The 16,669-nt window shown below is 36.9% G+C and overlaps 1 protein-coding gene across 6 annotated transcripts; it reads right to left on the bottom strand.

Annotated features, from left to right (window-relative positions):
• Nucleotides 1-243: 243 nt before the first annotated feature.
• On the bottom strand, nucleotides 244-8,186 carry LOC103410385 (inactive poly [ADP-ribose] polymerase RCD1-like). 6 transcript variants are annotated; one of them, XM_029094833.2, is made up of 9 exons: nucleotides 7,835-8,064; nucleotides 7,665-7,710; nucleotides 7,169-7,401; nucleotides 5,265-6,515; nucleotides 4,404-4,645; nucleotides 3,936-4,024; nucleotides 3,209-3,436; nucleotides 3,008-3,103; nucleotides 244-659 (listed from the first exon to the last, which is right to left on the bottom strand). In XM_029094833.2, exons 4-9 carry the CDS (start codon nucleotides 6,386-6,388, stop codon nucleotides 636-638), a joined length of 1,803 nt encoding a protein of 600 aa, XP_028950666.1. In that variant the 5' UTR covers nucleotides 6,389-6,515; nucleotides 7,169-7,401; nucleotides 7,665-7,710; nucleotides 7,835-8,064; the 3' UTR covers nucleotides 244-635. The 6 variants fall into 6 exon arrangements, with proteins under 6 accessions (XP_028950666.1, XP_028950665.1, XP_028950670.1 ...); XM_029094832.2 differs by lacking the exon at nucleotides 7,169-7,401 and having other exon boundaries at nucleotides 7,835-8,131; XM_029094837.2 differs by lacking the exon at nucleotides 7,169-7,401 and having other exon boundaries at nucleotides 3,013-3,103; nucleotides 7,835-8,131.
• Between the last annotated feature and the right edge of the window lie 8,483 nt (nucleotides 8,187-16,669).

Below are 16,669 nucleotides of genomic sequence, written 5' to 3'. Positions count from 1 at the left end.
TCTGATAATAAAATCCAAATCCGATGGATCCCCATCCGTTTACAGGTCTACCTACGACAAAAAAAATAAGGGGAAAAAACAAAAACAAAATACAACTACGATTCCTGATTATCGGTGTTTCAAATAAGTTGCAACAATGCTGGATAGCAAGTAGATACGTATCAATTTTCGAAGAAAAGAACGTGAAAGGGGTAGTCAAGAGTATGAAAATCAGAAGCCATTCAAGATAGATTTGGACCGAAGTTAATGAAGAGTGCAAAAGCTTCACTGGAGATGAAGGCGTTCTCCATGCTATGAGTTCCAAAATATACACAAGAATGGTAGACAGCAGAAATCCACTTTAAAACCATAAAATCTAGGTTCTACACAAAGCATAAACTTTAAGCACTACACCAACGTAATTGTAATATGTTTAGACAAAATTTCGCCAAAAAAAACAAGCTAAGAATTCCCATATTCCTAAATAACAAACCTTAAATAGGTCCATGATAACATTTTCTTCATGTCGACACATTAGTACCAGGCAAGCTTCAAACGATCTTTGTCTTCAGATATCTGAAACTTTTATGGACAGGCTACGAGAGGCAGGACCACACTACTAGAGGCAGCGTAAACCTGTCTTTGGAACTTCGAATTTACTCATTGCTTTTATAAGGCATCTGCAAGCAAAAACAAAATAATGAATAAACTTATACCACAGGATCTGATCTAAAAACTGGATGAGCCAATGCGACTGGGTTCACTTGGAACCAATCAACCATCGAGTCTGGTTTAATCTTAGGCTGCGTTTGCGTTAGGGACTTTCATTTTTTCTTTTTTTTTGGTCAAAGGTAAGGAATTTCAAAGTCCCAAGGGAATTTCCAACTTGGGCCTTGGAGTGACACCAAGTTTTTAAGAAATGAACCAGATAGAGGTGATTAGGAATGCCCTCCATGAGCATTACAAAGGAATATGAGTGGGAAAATGACACTTTCCATGTAGGGATTTGCAAATCCCTCTCACTTCTTTGTAATGCTCATGGAGGGCATTCATAATCACCTCTAACATTTTGTGGTCCATTTCTTAATAACTTGGTCTCAATCCATTGGGACTTAAAAAATTAAAGTCCTTAGACTGTAATAGACTGGAACTGAAGAAGCACTGCATTTCACCTAAATTGGTCAATCGGAAACGGTTCTTCTGTAATCTACGTCATTTTCCACAATCCATATTTGTGGTATCCTGACCTCTTTCTTAACTTCTTAGATAATAAAATATGCCAAGAGCTTGTAACTCTAGTGGTTAACAGTATTCATGTGAGATCCCGTATTTTTAAATGTGTACTTTCTATAAAAAGATATTATTGTACATGGTTTCTTCAATTTATTTATGTATATTTTTAGTTTATTGTTGTGGTTTGTTTACAATTTATAATCACTAGGTTTTCAAGCATGCATTTTGAAAGCTGTGGACTGCAATTGAAATCTATCTCATATATTTAGTGGTGTCAGTTAAGGGGATAGTTTCGTTTTAGTTTAAAACACGCAGCAACTTGCTTTTGTAGGTGTCAACTTCTCCTTTGTTGACTCGTTACTTCAAGATCAGACCATATTTTTATCCATCCATTCATTTATATTTGCTTAGTAGCCCTTAAGTCTTTTAACCGCCCATTTCCACTATAAAAGGACTTGCATTCATTCATTTATTCAACTCCACTAGAAACGTAGGTTGGCTGCTGCAATGCATGCATCTTCCAGGTTATGTACATGCATGTATGTAAATGTATATGCTTATATATACAGAAAAGAGAGTGAGGAAAAAGAGTTTAGGTTAGAGGGTTAGAGGGTTAGATGTGTGGAGATTGTTTGTGGACTAGCTATCAATCGAGGTGAGTGGTTTAAGTATTGTGTTCCAAATATTCTTATTTATTAGATAACATGAAAACCATGAGTTATCATGGGATTTATTCTATTTCTAAATCTCGATCTATTTTCGAGTCAAGCATGTTTGATTTCGTGTAATCGATTTCGACGTGTGTATATATACATTCCATGTGCAATCGTTTGAGATGTTCATGAAGCATGAGAACAGTATTGTTTGGTTATCTGATAGATAAATGTATGGCACCCGGGTAAATTAGAGCAAAATGGAAAATGTAGGGGTCATGTGGTGAGCTACATATCATGAAGGATAATCGAAATGTGAAGGGACGGTATGATATGGCACTATGTATAATGATTTGATTATTATTATCATATATCTTAGTGTGGGTAAAACAGCACGCTTGACTGCATATTACATATTCTACTCACTAGGCAACGGTGGTTGTTGCTCACCAGTCACCCTTTTATTTTACAGATGAGTTATTTGGCAAGACAGGGTGCTAGACAAGATGAGGTTGTGTTAGACAAGGAATTTAAGAGTTTTTTATTATTATTTTGTACACCTTGTAAGGTTTTTCGGATTTTTTTGAATAAGAGAAGTTTGTTTTTGTTTTTATTTTTAAAAAATTTTTACTCACGCACCGGTCGCGGGTTATTCTTTCACCAACTTCGGATCCGGGACGTGACAATTCACCCTTTGCACCTGAGCTCTGTGCTCAATACCATGTCCTTATAACAAACTAGTATAAAATGTGCATAAACAATGTCCAGAGCCTAAGTTTGTATCAAATCTCGATTGGTATCTATGCTTCATTTAAAATTAAAAAGTCAAAATATAGCTCAATAATCATACAAGTTAAATTTGTATATGATATCTATTCAATATCATGTATTTTCATAATCATATTTTATAATACAATTTAATACAAAAGGAACACCTGTAAAACTGTATATAGACTTGTTTCCAACCCACAATTTTGGATAAAGAATAGAATGGCTAAAGAACAAACTAAAAACTAAATTATTCGATTGCATTATTGTTCTTTAGTAAATTAATTTCATCCTTTTAATGTACTAAATAAATCCATGTTGAAACTGACGAAGGTCACTGTGACCCAATTACTCCAAAAAAAGTAAAATTGTACCTTACATTGAAGTTCTGTAATCGTAGACCTCAACAAAGTATCTCCAACAACCAACCTCAACTTTTTCACAAATTCATCACGAGTTATCTTTTTTACCTGAAAAGATATTATCATAATCAGACACAGAAGTGTCAAGATATTTCGAGGCTAAAAAGTTCAAACAAAAAAAGGGAGAAGGGAAAATAACAATATTAATCATACCCTGAACAAGTCATAATGAACATTAACGTGTTTCATAACTTCAGGAGGAACTTTATTTTCAATAGCAGAAAATAACATGGGGAAAGGCATCCAAGGCGATTTAGGGGCTCTTTGAGGAGCAGAACCAGTAGTAGTGCTTTCCCCCTGAAATCCCCCAGGCTTTGAAACCATTTGAATATTGTTTCCATGAGATTTCCCAGAATCAGAACGTGGCTGAGTCTCGCTCCCCTATTAGGAATAAAATAAAAAATGCTAATTGCTGAGCACCATGGTCTACTAGTACTCCACAGTCAATAAAAGAAAGCCAAAAAAATAGCAAGAAAACTTCTGTTGCAATACAAAATATTCTCAAAGTAAAAATGTGAAACTAAGACCCAAAATAATGCAAGCTGTACTATCCACTGAAGGGGAATTTTACTCGGTTCAAGACATAGAAAGCCTACCAAACTTCTCAGGGACTTTAGTTCAACAAATCAAACAGCTCGAAAATAAGATCTAAGCCTCAATATGGATGAGGACTTATATGTCAAACTAAGCTCATCAGAATAAAATTTTCAGGAGGCAGCCACTTGGATTGGATGAACATGTAACTCACGTCAAGCATTCCACTATGAGGATTAGATGTAAGATTTAGTAATAAAGCATACAAGTAATCAGGTAAAGTTACAAGCATCCCATGTTACAGCCAAGAACAACCATAAAAAATATATGAAAGTTTGGCACACACTGTATCAACTGCAGACGAGCCCTGTGGTCCTTGGCAGGATGTCGCGACCCCGGATGCACCAAGTTTATTCTCAGTTCCAATCAGACGCCCTGTAAAACAAGTCAAGTGCCAGTTCTCAAGTACTCAAAAAAAAGTCCCAAATAATGAAAACAAGTTACTGATACAGCATTTTCTGAAGATACAGGCAGCTATCTCAGTGAATCAGAAGTTGGAGAGGTGATTCATCATTCATCTCTTGGATTTGGTGAAACATCCCAACCATTGATGTCTATGGCCAATGGATGAAGCCTGTTTGCTTAAACCAACTTCCAAACATTTTCCATCCAAATTGTAACAGCTACTTAACAGTGTATTTCAGAGCCATAGAACTATTAAAATACAGTAAGTACGGACACATAGGTTCTTATTACAGGTTAGCAAAAGAAAATAATTGAAACAAACTGGAAGATTTAAAGATTAGAGTATCACCTTCAGTATTGGATGTGATCTTGAAACTAACAACAAATTCTGGATATATGTGTGTATTCATGTTCATATTCCAGACAATATAATGTTTTGGATCCTGAAGACCATCCACTCCACTATCAAAGTCTTTGCTACTGGGATGGAATTGTGTACTTCCAGGGTGAAGTAACTCCATATTTCCCATTATGACACGACAGAATAACATGTGTCGTATCCCATTTTCGTCAACATCACAAGAACTTGCACTGTGAACAAATGAAAAGTTTATTCCACCTCTAATGAGCATACTAACAAAGAGTAACAATATGTACAACAACTGTAAGAGCATAAGTCAAATTATCAGAAAAGATACCCTTAATAACCAATACCAATACCTTCTCATGGCAAAGGAAGCCAGCAGTAACATACAACCATAATAAAAGAGAAGCAACTAACAATTACCTTAGTACATTTTGATCAATGAAGGTAGTGAACAAAAACAAATTAATAAATGCCTGCTATAGCATTGTCACTCAAAATAGCCATTTTCCAAGCTAGCGGGTAATAAACAGTTGCAGGTCACAGAGGACATGCCATATGGAATAACTAGGCCTAACAAGACACTAGGTGCAGGACAATAACATTAATAATGTCAGACAGACAATACCACCTCCATATTTCACAGTAATCATGTCTAGCCCTTAATACTATCCGTCAACTGTGCCGACAATGTTATTCAGGAAACCCTAAACCATTTTTATCAATGGCGGAAGTAGCAACCCAACCCAGGAATACTAACTCTTTTCAAACATCTCATCATTCATATGAACAGTAGAACATAATTCTCACACAGAAAACATAAATAGTTAACAAACAAACACTGACCAGGTGTTAGAGAAGCTTGCTTTTGTGAGATGAACACCAGTGCCATATATGGACTTGTTCGTGGCTAGTCCAGAATGACCAAGCCCATACATCATTATAGTTGAAAGCTCTCCTTTAGAAGAAGCAAGCCAAGCATATCGTATATTTGCATCACCGCGAAACGTTTTCGTAATTTCTACCTGCTTCTGAAAAAGTTCCAAACGAGCTTGCATCAGAGTACTTGAGCACTGGTATATATCAAGTACTTCTACACTATCAAAGCTGCTCATTCCTTTAAGGAATATTTTACGGACAGTATCCCGATCCAAATTCTCCCCTTCAATCTCAGTTGCTCTAGCTAAATTCTTTGTCATTGCTTCATTGTCTTCAGAATACTCATCAACGATTAGACCATGTTTCCTGTTGCAACTATTCTCAACTTCCCTACCATCACGATGGCTGGCAGGTATTTGATCAACCTGAATTTTCTTTACAAAGCCATTTGACTCCCCACTACATTCATTCAACCCAGAATGACCCATACCATTTATTTCAATTTCCAGGTGCAGTCTTATTTCACGTGACCCGCAATGCTCTTCAGCCCAGGGTTCCAAATCTTTGCCACCTTCAGGTGAGCAGTACCAATTTGGTTCATCGTCGTCCTCATCGTAAATTTCTGGAAAGAAACAACTACCAGCTTCATCAATCCAAGCAATAGGTTGCTGTAGACCAGTTTTCAAGTCCAATCGGAACATATGCAAAAAATCTAGCAAATAATGTTCACCATGTGATTTGATGTTCACAGTTTCCTTCTTGACCTGTAGATCTTTCATAACCAAGTCTACAAGATCTTGAGGAAAATCAGTCCATTCACCACTCTGATAAAACATTAGGCGCTGTGGCACACCGCTTCTTGAAAAATTTGAATAAGATGCCAGTAAGGATCGTCGAGATCCATGGCTCATAAGCTTGCTTTTGCTTCCATATAATTTCCTTCGCTTGGCAAGCTTATTCAAGCTCGGCCTCTGCGATACTCCGTGGGTAGCTCCAGGAAAATATGCAGCATACCGAGTTGCCCGCTTTCTCTTTGAATCGAGCTTAGCACTTGGACCACTATCCAATACCTTTGCGATCTTTGTTTCCATTTCCGTCTGCTAGACCAATATCTATCAGCAAGTATGAATCCAAAAGTTCGAATTCAAAATTAAGATAGAACTCTAGCTCCGATCATTCTTAGAAGATGAGCCATCGAAGATATTTTTCAAATCCTTCCTGGGTGGGGAAAATATTAATCATATATGAGAACACGAACGTAATCAAGGTTATACAGAAAAATCAGACAAATAGGTAAGCAAACTTAAATGGCTGCAATCCAAAGCATGCATTATTGTGCAACCAATTCATTCAATACTATACAGCTTCCATATAAAAAGAGAATGTCGGTCGTTTTCAGCTAATTAAGTAGACAAGCATTCTTGAATTGACGAACTTTCAAAATACGGATGCACATTAACTATAATTCAATGGTGATGGGAGGAAGAAGCATTTGAAGCGAATTGGTCTTTTCCTGAAAGAGATACAACCTAGGAGCATCAATCAATTCATTGACAACCCAATTTTTACCAAAAAAAATAATTATTTGATAACAAATTCTAAATATTTCAAATAAAACAAAACCAATTGTACACATAATGGCAGGGCGACTTATAAATATGATAGCATAAAGGCATTAAAATTTACGATTATAGCACTTGGTGAAATTCCACAGTTAGAAGCTGCTTGGCGAAGTCAAACTTTATAATAACCAAAGAGAGAGAAATGCGTTAAAAACCCATAAAAATGCCAATCAGCAGGCTTCTTAAATGGATTGTTAAGGTCAGGTCATACTTCTTTGAAGAGCATGCAACGTTGCCTCAAAGAATTACCTCTGGCCCTAGGGTCTGTGGGGGTCAATACGGGGATCTTCTTTAGGGAAATGATCCAACGCCTCAGATATGTTTGTTTCTCTTTTCTTTCTACGAGTAGGGGGTTAGATGAACTGTAACCAACGTTGTTTCGGCTCAGGAAGAATCAAGATCAACAAAGGTGGTTGTCGTGATTGTTCTTTGATCAGAGAAAGGGTCACTCCAGCACAAAATTAACCTACAAACCCCGAAATCTAATTTCGAAAAAAATTCCAGAATTGTAATCAGCCCATAAACATACATACAATTTCAAACAGATCAAAGCAAATTCAACATAGATTCAATATAAACATCAGCCCAGCATCAATACCAAACAGATATTCAGATAACTTGCAATAAAAAATTAAACAGTTCAAACACATAAGCAGAATACAACAGCTAATCAGAAATACTTAATCATCCAAACAGTTTCGGTATCGACCCGCCAACAGAACAACCAAAAGAAAGCAACAGTTACCTCAATCCTCAAATCAACAACCCGGTAATCCACGGTGCAATCAAGGCTGACCCAAAAAAAACAAACAATTGATTAGATACTAGCATCAAACCAAAACCTAAATGAATTTATAAACGAAAAGTATAATTTGTAAATTAAAAATAAAAATCAGGTTTTCCCTGAACACTCACAGATCGGCTTGCTGATGGCTTCAGTTGCTTCCATGGCTTCGCTTCAAACTTGTGAGACGGAGTCGTGGTGATTACTACGACGGGGCTAGGGTTTCGGATTGGCCAAGGGTTTGACAAGGCAGGCGCTACTTTGACATGTAAATGCAGATGAGAGGGTTGCGTGGCGAGGACGAAGACCTAGAAGTTGTAATCCTGTGTTTTCTTACCTACCATACTAGTCAGCTATGACGTTGACGCGTGGCGATAAAGAAAATTAATAATCGTCTCTCAGGCCCCCCCTTCCTTGTAAAGGTGAGACGTATTTTTCAAAGTTACATTATTTTTTCAGATAAAGTTTTATAAATGATAGTTCACCAAAAAGAAAAAAAGAAGTTTTATAAATGATATAGTATAGAGGTTGGTGATTAGATTATTAGTTAAGTGTTAATTAAATTGTTTATTTTCTATTAGTAACATATCATATAATTTACAAATTTAGTCCAAAATATTAAAGGCATGTTTGGTACTCTACTTGAATCCAATTTTATAGACTCAAAAACACTTTTTAAGTTTTACGCCTTATTTTGGTTGGACTGTTTTCATAAATTCCACTCAAACGAACTTAAAAATTAGCCTACTTATAGAAAACACAAAAAGTGAGTTTTTAAAATTTTTAAACTCCAAACCCACTACTCTATCTATTTTCTCCGATCACTCTCAAACTTTGGACTCGTTTGGATGTACTTTTAGAATGACTAAAAGTGCTTTTAGAAAAAAATGTTATAGGTTTCAAAAGCACTTAAAGTGTTTTCTACCAGAAACACCAGTTATGTACTTCTTCCAAGAAGCACTTTAAGTGCTTTTTCAGGATTCACTTGCATTTTTACTAAAGATTGGTTCTAAAAGCATTTTCACCAAAAGCGCTTTCAATCATTTTAAAAGCACATCCAAACAAGCTATTTGTCTGCAAGCTCTCTATCACTATCCTATTTTTTTTCTCTCCTCCACTCTCCCTTCCTTCTGAATCTCTCCCTTATATTTCTCTCACCTCTTGGCTCTTTTTCTCCTCTTTCTTTCTCATCTCTCTTCCAACTCTCTCTTTGAATTTCTTTGTCTGTCCAATTAAATTTAATAGTAATATTTGAATTCACGAGGAGCTGCTATTGGGTTTTTTTTTCTTTTCTCTTAAATTATTAAAATTTAAAAACAACTTTGAGTCTCATACCAAATAAGTTTTTAAATCTTAAAGAAAATTGTTCTTAAAAGATGTTTTTAAGAAATGTCTTGAAAATTCTGAAATTTTTTTAATACGATACCAAGCAGACCCTAATCTACCTAGATTACTCATTTTTTAAGGATGCCTTTATTGACATTCATTTTGTAAACTTAATTTGCTTATTAAAAAAATAGTATCATTAAGGTTTCTAATTTGCCCTTATTTTAGAGTACACAACCAAGAATAATTTTAACCGGCGCACTCGCTGTCTTTCCCCAACCCATCTACTCTAGCTTCTAGCTCACCACTCCTTACCGACGACGATTCCACTTATTCAAATATCCATTTTCCAACCCAAAACCCAAGCTTTCAACTTGTGAAATTTCTCTTCGAATGTGATGCCAAATCACATGAAAAAAGTTCATAACACTTGTGATTCAAAATCCCCATCAGCCATGAAAGTTTTTCAACATCTCCATGAAACTTTGTGAATTGAGCTCAGTACACCTACGAAAAAAATTGAGGTTCCATCATAAAATCGATTAGCAATATAAGGAGTAGCTCAATTATGTATAAGGACATGCAAAGTCATTTCTTTCCTCGACGTTGAATTAATATTTTCAATACCCCTTCACGCAAGGCCGGAGCCAATGAAAGGCCTAAACCATCTCCAACGGAGATGTCAAATATGCCAAATAGAATTAAAATATATTCAAGTGTTCTCCAATGGACATTCAAGTGTGTATATAGACATTCCATGTGCATGTGCAGTCGTTTGAGATGTTCATGGAGCATGAGAACTGTATTGTTTGGTTATCCAATAGATAAATGTATGGCACACGGGTAAATTAGGGCAAAATGACCAATGTAGGGGTCATGTGGTGAGCTACATATCATGAAGGATAACCAAAATGTGAAGGGATGGTATGATATGGCACTGTATATAATGATTCAATTATTATTATCATATTTTATAGTTTGGGTAAAACAACACGCTTGACTAAAATTTTATAAATGATATAATATAAATACTGGTGATTGAATTATTAATTAAATGTTGATTAAATTGTTTATTTTCTATTAGTGACATATCATATAGTTTATCAATTTAGTTTAAAATATTAAACGCATGTTTGGTATTCTACTTGAATCCAATTTTATAGACTCAAAAATACTTTTTAAGTTTTACGCCTTATTTTGGTTGGACTGTTTTCATAAACTCCACTCAAACGAACTTAAAAATTAGCCTACTTATAAAAAACACAAAAAATGAGTTTTTAAAAATTTTAAACTCCAAACCCACTACTTTCTCTATTTTCACCTCTCACTCTCAAACTTTGCTTCCAAGCTCTCTATCTCTATCCTTTTTTCTCTCCTCTCATTTCTTTCTCTTTCCTCTACTCCCCCTTCCTTCTGAATCTCTCTCTACTCTGACTCTCTTTATGAATTTCTTTGTCTGTCCAATTAAATTTTGTTTGTACCATACTTAGGGCCTTCGTATTTAGACTTCGTATAAATACTCGGATGACTCAAATGTAATTATGTAATAAATGAAGGGGCAAATATGTAAAAATGGGATGAGCCTTTAGTCTATAAAAATGCCTCCTCACCCTCATAATCCTCAGGCCTCTCATATTCAGAGCAACGCTCTCAAGCGCTCTTTCTCCCTCACAATCCTCTCACAAACAGAGAAATACAATATCAGTATGGTCGTAGCCCAAACATTGGGGTGAATCACGATACATCTTGTGTTATTTACTTTCTTGCAGATTCACGGTCGGATTTACGTTGTTTCAAGACCCCTCCGGTTTTGTGCATCAACATTTAGTGCCATCTATGGGAAGCGACACGAAAAGCTATGTCGGTTCTCTCTCAATTTTTCATCTCACCACCGTGAAACCTTCACAACCTCACCACTGTCCACCGTGGATCTGCAAAACCTAAGAGACAACCAAAACTCTCTCTGCCTCTCTCTTGCTTCTGATATCTCTCACCTCTTCAAACAAAACACAACACGCACTCAAATCCAATACATTCTCTCAAGAGACGAAGATTCAATACAAAACCCTTCATTTCTTCTCAAGCTCTCAAGCTCTCAACCTTCCCCCTCCCTCATTCAATTCTCTCTCGTTTTCTCTCACTTTCTCACCAGCCAAACACAGTAACCACAGAACCAAATTCGAATTCAAATAAAAAACCGGATAAAACCCATTTCGTAAAGCGCTTCGAAGAACAAAACCCACCTCTGTTTTTCGCCATTGGAGTTGAAAAAATGAAGCCCCGGAAGCTGATTGTGTTACTGTTATGTTGCCTTGGTGTTTTCATGTCTGCGAATTCTGATCTGGCTTCCGACAAAAGTGCCTGGCTGGCGCTCAGAACCGCCGTGGGAGGTCGTACAATGGGCTGGAACATGACGGAGACCAACCCCTGTTCGTGGCTCGGCGTCAAATGCGAGTCGAACCGGGTCACCGAGTTACGGCTTCTGGGTTGGGCAATAGTTGGGCAGCTTCCTTTGGGTCTCGGAAACTTAACCCAGCTTTTGACCCTCTTTCTGCGCGTAAACGCGCTCTCCGGTCCACTACCGAACGACCTTGTCAACCTAGTCAACCTCAAGAATCTCTACTTGCAAGGTAACTCGTTTTCCAGTCCAATTCCTGAGTTTTTGTTCAAATTGAAAAGCCTTATGAGATTGAACCTTGAGAAAAATAAATTCTCCCGTGAAATCTCGTCGGCATTTAATAATTTGACGAGTTTGGTAAGTCTGCATTTGGAGGTGAATCAACTTACTAGGTTAATTCCTGAGCTGGGTTTGCCCACAAGTCTTCGCCTGCACTAGGCGGTGTTAGCTGCTCGAAAGAAGAAGCATTTGCTTTTGGAAAAACCAACGGCTCTGGATGTGAGTGAGCTTGATCAGATACTGGAAACGTGCGAATCCAAACGGTGTACAGTTCATGCATGGCAGCATGTGGTTGCATCATCCCAGGACTGCCAAGTTGAAGGACTTGGTCTCTGATCTCAAGCTTTTTGGTCAGATTGATATTGCTCAGTTTCAGTATGCGAGGACAGAAGTTTCGGTCCGGACCCGGCGTCTGCCCCGGATTTGAAAACGGTCAGATGCCGAGCAGAACAAGATTTCTGCAAAAAAACCCAGGAGAAGCACTCATGAATAAGATAAGAATATGCCCACCAAGGTTCCTGTCTCCTTTAATCATCGCCTTCAATGCACAGAAGCAAGAAAATCATCAACCAGCTTTGAGAAAGCAAAAATGGAATAAAAGAAAGAGGAATGAGCTGGAGAGTAACGTGCAATCCACTATCAAGTGGGCTTGCTGGATAAAGGAACATAATAGAAAAAGAAAAAAATCATGATGTTGTTGAGAGAATGTTTCAAAAAAAGAAAAAGAGGAAGAGTAGGAAATGAAAGTAGAAAAGCAGAAAGAAAAGCATAAAGCAAAAAGAAGTAGACATAATTGCGGTGGTGATGGCATGCAGAAAAGGGAATTATGGCCATGACCCATTGAGCAAAGGGTCGGATTTATTTTTGAATGATGTAATTTACTTTTCTTATCTTTCGGAAACATCTGTATAACCCCATCAGAGGGTAATAAAAAAAAAGGGCAAGCCCAAAATAATGGGCTAGAATGTTATATGGAGGGCGAAGACCCATATGCCAAAAAGAGCCAGGCCCTAAGGTTCACCCTATATTATCACCAACCAGATGATCAAAAGTATGCCCAGTACTACAAAAAATTATTCGGCAGCCTACCTTTATTATCACCAACCAAGTCATCAAAAGTACGCTCAGTACTAAAAAAAATTATTCGACAGCCTGCCGCTATTATCACCAACCAGGTGATCAAGAGTACGCCCAGTACTCCAAAATTATTCGACAGACTACCGCTATTATCACCAACCAGGTGATCAAAAGTACGCCTAGTACTCTAAAATTATTTGGCAGCCTGCCGCTATTATCACCAACCAGGTGATCAAAAGTACGTCCAGTACTCCAAAATTATACATGAGCATCACTCATGTCAATCATACATAAACACTCATGAGCATCACTCATGTCAATCATACATAAACATTCATAACCATCATTCATGTCAACATTCATGAGCATCACTCATGTTAACATTCATGAGCATCACTCATGTCAACATCCATGAGCATCACTTATGTCAATCAACATAAACATTCATGAGCATCACTCATGTTAATCAGCTTCGAAAGCTTCATTTACAGAACTCCAGCTTCAAGAGCTCCAACTTCAAAAGCTTCATTTACAAAGCTCCAGCTTCAAAAGCTTCACTTGCAAAGCTTCACATACAAAGCTTCAGTGCAGGGTATACAAATACCACCTCCGAACAACCGCCACTTCGGCTCATACATGGATTCAATTTGAAGTCTCCAGCCAACAGACTCTATTAACCGAGGATTTGGGGGACTACATTATGTACCATATATTGGCCTCAACTGGGCCTCATGAAAAATACTTAGGGGACTTAGCCCATTATTTATGTACTGATGAGCATGCCCTTATTCTATAAAAGGGACTCCCTCACTTTCATTAGAGAACACACATTATTCATGTACTGAGAAGCGAGCTCTTATTTTATAAAAGGGACTCCCTCACCATCATTAGAGAGCATCGCCGCCCGCTGAGCAACCGCCTCGCCGCGAGCATCAACTCTAGCCTATTATTCATGTACTGAGGAGCGAACCCTTATTTTATAAAAGGGACTCCCTCACCTTCATTAGAGAGCATCGCCGCCGGCTGAGCAACCGTCTCGCCGTGAGCATCACTCCTAACATATCACTTATGTATTGAGCAGCGAGCCCTTATTCTATAAAAGGGACTCCCTCACCTTCAACACCACAAGCCGAGCCAACCAAGGCAACATAAGCCACAAGTCGAGCAGCCTTGCAATATGTGCTACTTCTAGTTGAGCATCATTTCAGATTGAGCACCGCCTCATATCGAGTATTCAGTTCTAGACGACATCTAATTACTTCGGCCCACACATGGACTGAATTTCAAGTCTCCAACCAAAAAACTTTCTTGATTGAAGACTTGGGGGACTACTGTTTGTACCATACTTAGGGCCTCCGTATTTAGACCTCGTATAAATACTTGGGGGATTCAAATGTAATTATGTAATAAATGAAGAGGAAAATATGTAAAAAGAAGAAGAGCCCTTAGTCTATAAAAGGGCTTCCTCACCCTCACAATCCTCGGGCCTTTCATATTCAGAGCAAAGCTCTCAAGCTCTCTCTCTCCTTCACAATCCTATCACAAATAGTAAAATACAATATCAGTGTGGACGTAACCCAAACATTGGGATGAACCACGATAAATCTTGTGTTATTTACTTTCTTACATATTCAAGGTCGGATTTACGTTGTTCCAAGACCCCTCTGGTTTTGTGCATCAACAAATTTAATAGTAACATTTGAATTCACGAGGAGCAGCTATTGGTTTTTTTTTTCTTTTCTCTTAAATTATTAAAATTTAAAAACAATTTTGAGTCTCGTACCAAATAAGTTTTTAAATCTTAAAGAAAATCGTTCTTTAAAATATTTTTAAGAAATGTTTTCAAAAATTCTAATTTTTTTTAATACGATACCAAGTAGACCCTAATCTACCTAAATTACTCATTTTTTAAGGATGCCTTTATTGACATCCATTTTGTAAAATTAATTTGCTTATTAAAAAATATTATCACTAAGGTTCCTAATTTGCCCTTATTTTAGATCACACAACCATAAACAATTTGAACCGACGCACTCATTGCCTTCCCTTAACCCATTCACTCTAACTTTTAGCTCACCACTCTTCGCGCAACGACTCCACTGATTCAAATATTCATTGCCCAACCCAAATCTCAAGCTTTCAATTTGTGAAATATCTCTTCGAATGTGATGCCAAATCACATGAAAAAGTTCATAACACTTGTGATTCAAAATCCCCATCGGCCATGAAAGTTTTTCAACATCTCCATGAAACTTTGTGAATTGAGCTCAGTACACTTATGAAAAAAATTGAGGTTTCATCATAAAATTGATTAGCAATATAAAAAGTAGCTCAATTATGTATAAGGACATGCAAAGTCATTTCTTTCCCCTACGTTGAATTAATATATTCAATACCCCCTCACGCAAGGGTAGAGCCAATGAAGGCTTAGACCATCTCCAAAGGAGATGCCAAATATGCCAAATAGAATTAAAAGACATTCAAGTGTTCTCCAATGAATATGCTAAATATGATGTGGCAGCTGAGTCATTTAACTCCTTACTTTCTAGCTGTCTTTTTTTACAGCAAACAAAGAAGGTGTGAAGTCTAGTTTTATTGTTTGGCTTCTCTTATCAAATGTTGTAAATTGTACCATACATTCTCTAGTTAGATTTAGGTTTTAATTGCTTCTCTGGGATCATGTTGCTGGAAATATGACTTCAAGAGCTTAATTTCTTTCATCAAATGTTTGTTCATACATATGCATTTCATGCAACTATTCATTATATCTAGTGGTTTTGTCTCATCAAAACTTCTCGCTGCTTTCACGCAAGCTAGAGACACACTTTAAGACAATCCACATAGGCCATCTGACAGCTTTTTCCCGAAAATGGTTTTTCAGCCCTAGATCTTTCCAGATTGATTTTGCACATGACACGTGACTTTTCTAGTCCCCTTTTCTGTCTGTACATCAAGCCCTCTTTATAAAGATCAAGCTAGGGTTCATTTGGTTTTTGGGGTTGAGATTGGAAAAGTTTTCTAGAGAACTTTATTTTCATCTCCATCTCAGACCTCCTAGGAGCATCAAACATATTTTATAGGTAATGTTCTTCATAGAATATTTCTAAATTTAACTTTGAAATTGCTTGCTTAAATTTGTTTTATATGCTTATTTGTTTTGGCTATGAGTATTACATTTTCATAAAATAGTTGATTTTAGCTTTGAGCTACCTCTTGTGTTATTCATTGAAAACCTAGCCACAAAGCCATGTTCATGCATCAAACACCTAATCATCACATATTAGGGTAGCATTGTCTTCATGGTTTTATTTTTATTTGGTAGTCAAGTTTCAAATATTTAAACTGATGTCTTTTTGGATTCGTGTCAATTTCATCTTTCAAGTGTTTGACTAGTGAAACTGACTAGACAATCGAATCCGGCTTTACATCAACTTAATCATAACATCATTTGCATAAGTTGATTGGATTTCACTGCCACAAGGTGAAGAGCTCAAGATGAGCTGCCACTTCATGAAGACTAAAAGAATCCATCTCATGAAAGGCAAGGTTGCACAAAGGTACAAGCTGTTGGGGGTGGGTTCAAAAAACCGAAAACCGAAAAAAATCGAAAACCAAACCGAACCGAAACTGAAAAAACCGAATCGAACATAATTCTTTTGGTTTGGTTTCGGTTTCAGTGGTCTAGAAACCGAACCGAACCGAATTAATTAAATTAAAATTTTATTTTATTTATTTAATTATCTGTTTTGAATATTATTTTCTAAACCCAATTTGTAAGCCCAAATGTGCTAAGTCCAATGTGTTCCCAAACTTCAAGCCCAAAATATTAAAAAAAAAAAACTTTAGAAACTCTAAATCCTAACCCTGTTTTATATATTTCTTTTAT

Source organism: Malus domestica, chromosome 02 (assembly GCF_042453785.1).
Source record: "Malus domestica chromosome 02, GDT2T_hap1".
Taxonomy (NCBI): domain Eukaryota; kingdom Viridiplantae; phylum Streptophyta; class Magnoliopsida; order Rosales; family Rosaceae; genus Malus; species Malus domestica.
The sequence above is the reverse complement of the archived record's forward strand: the minus strand, read 5'-3'. Positions and strand labels throughout refer to the sequence as shown.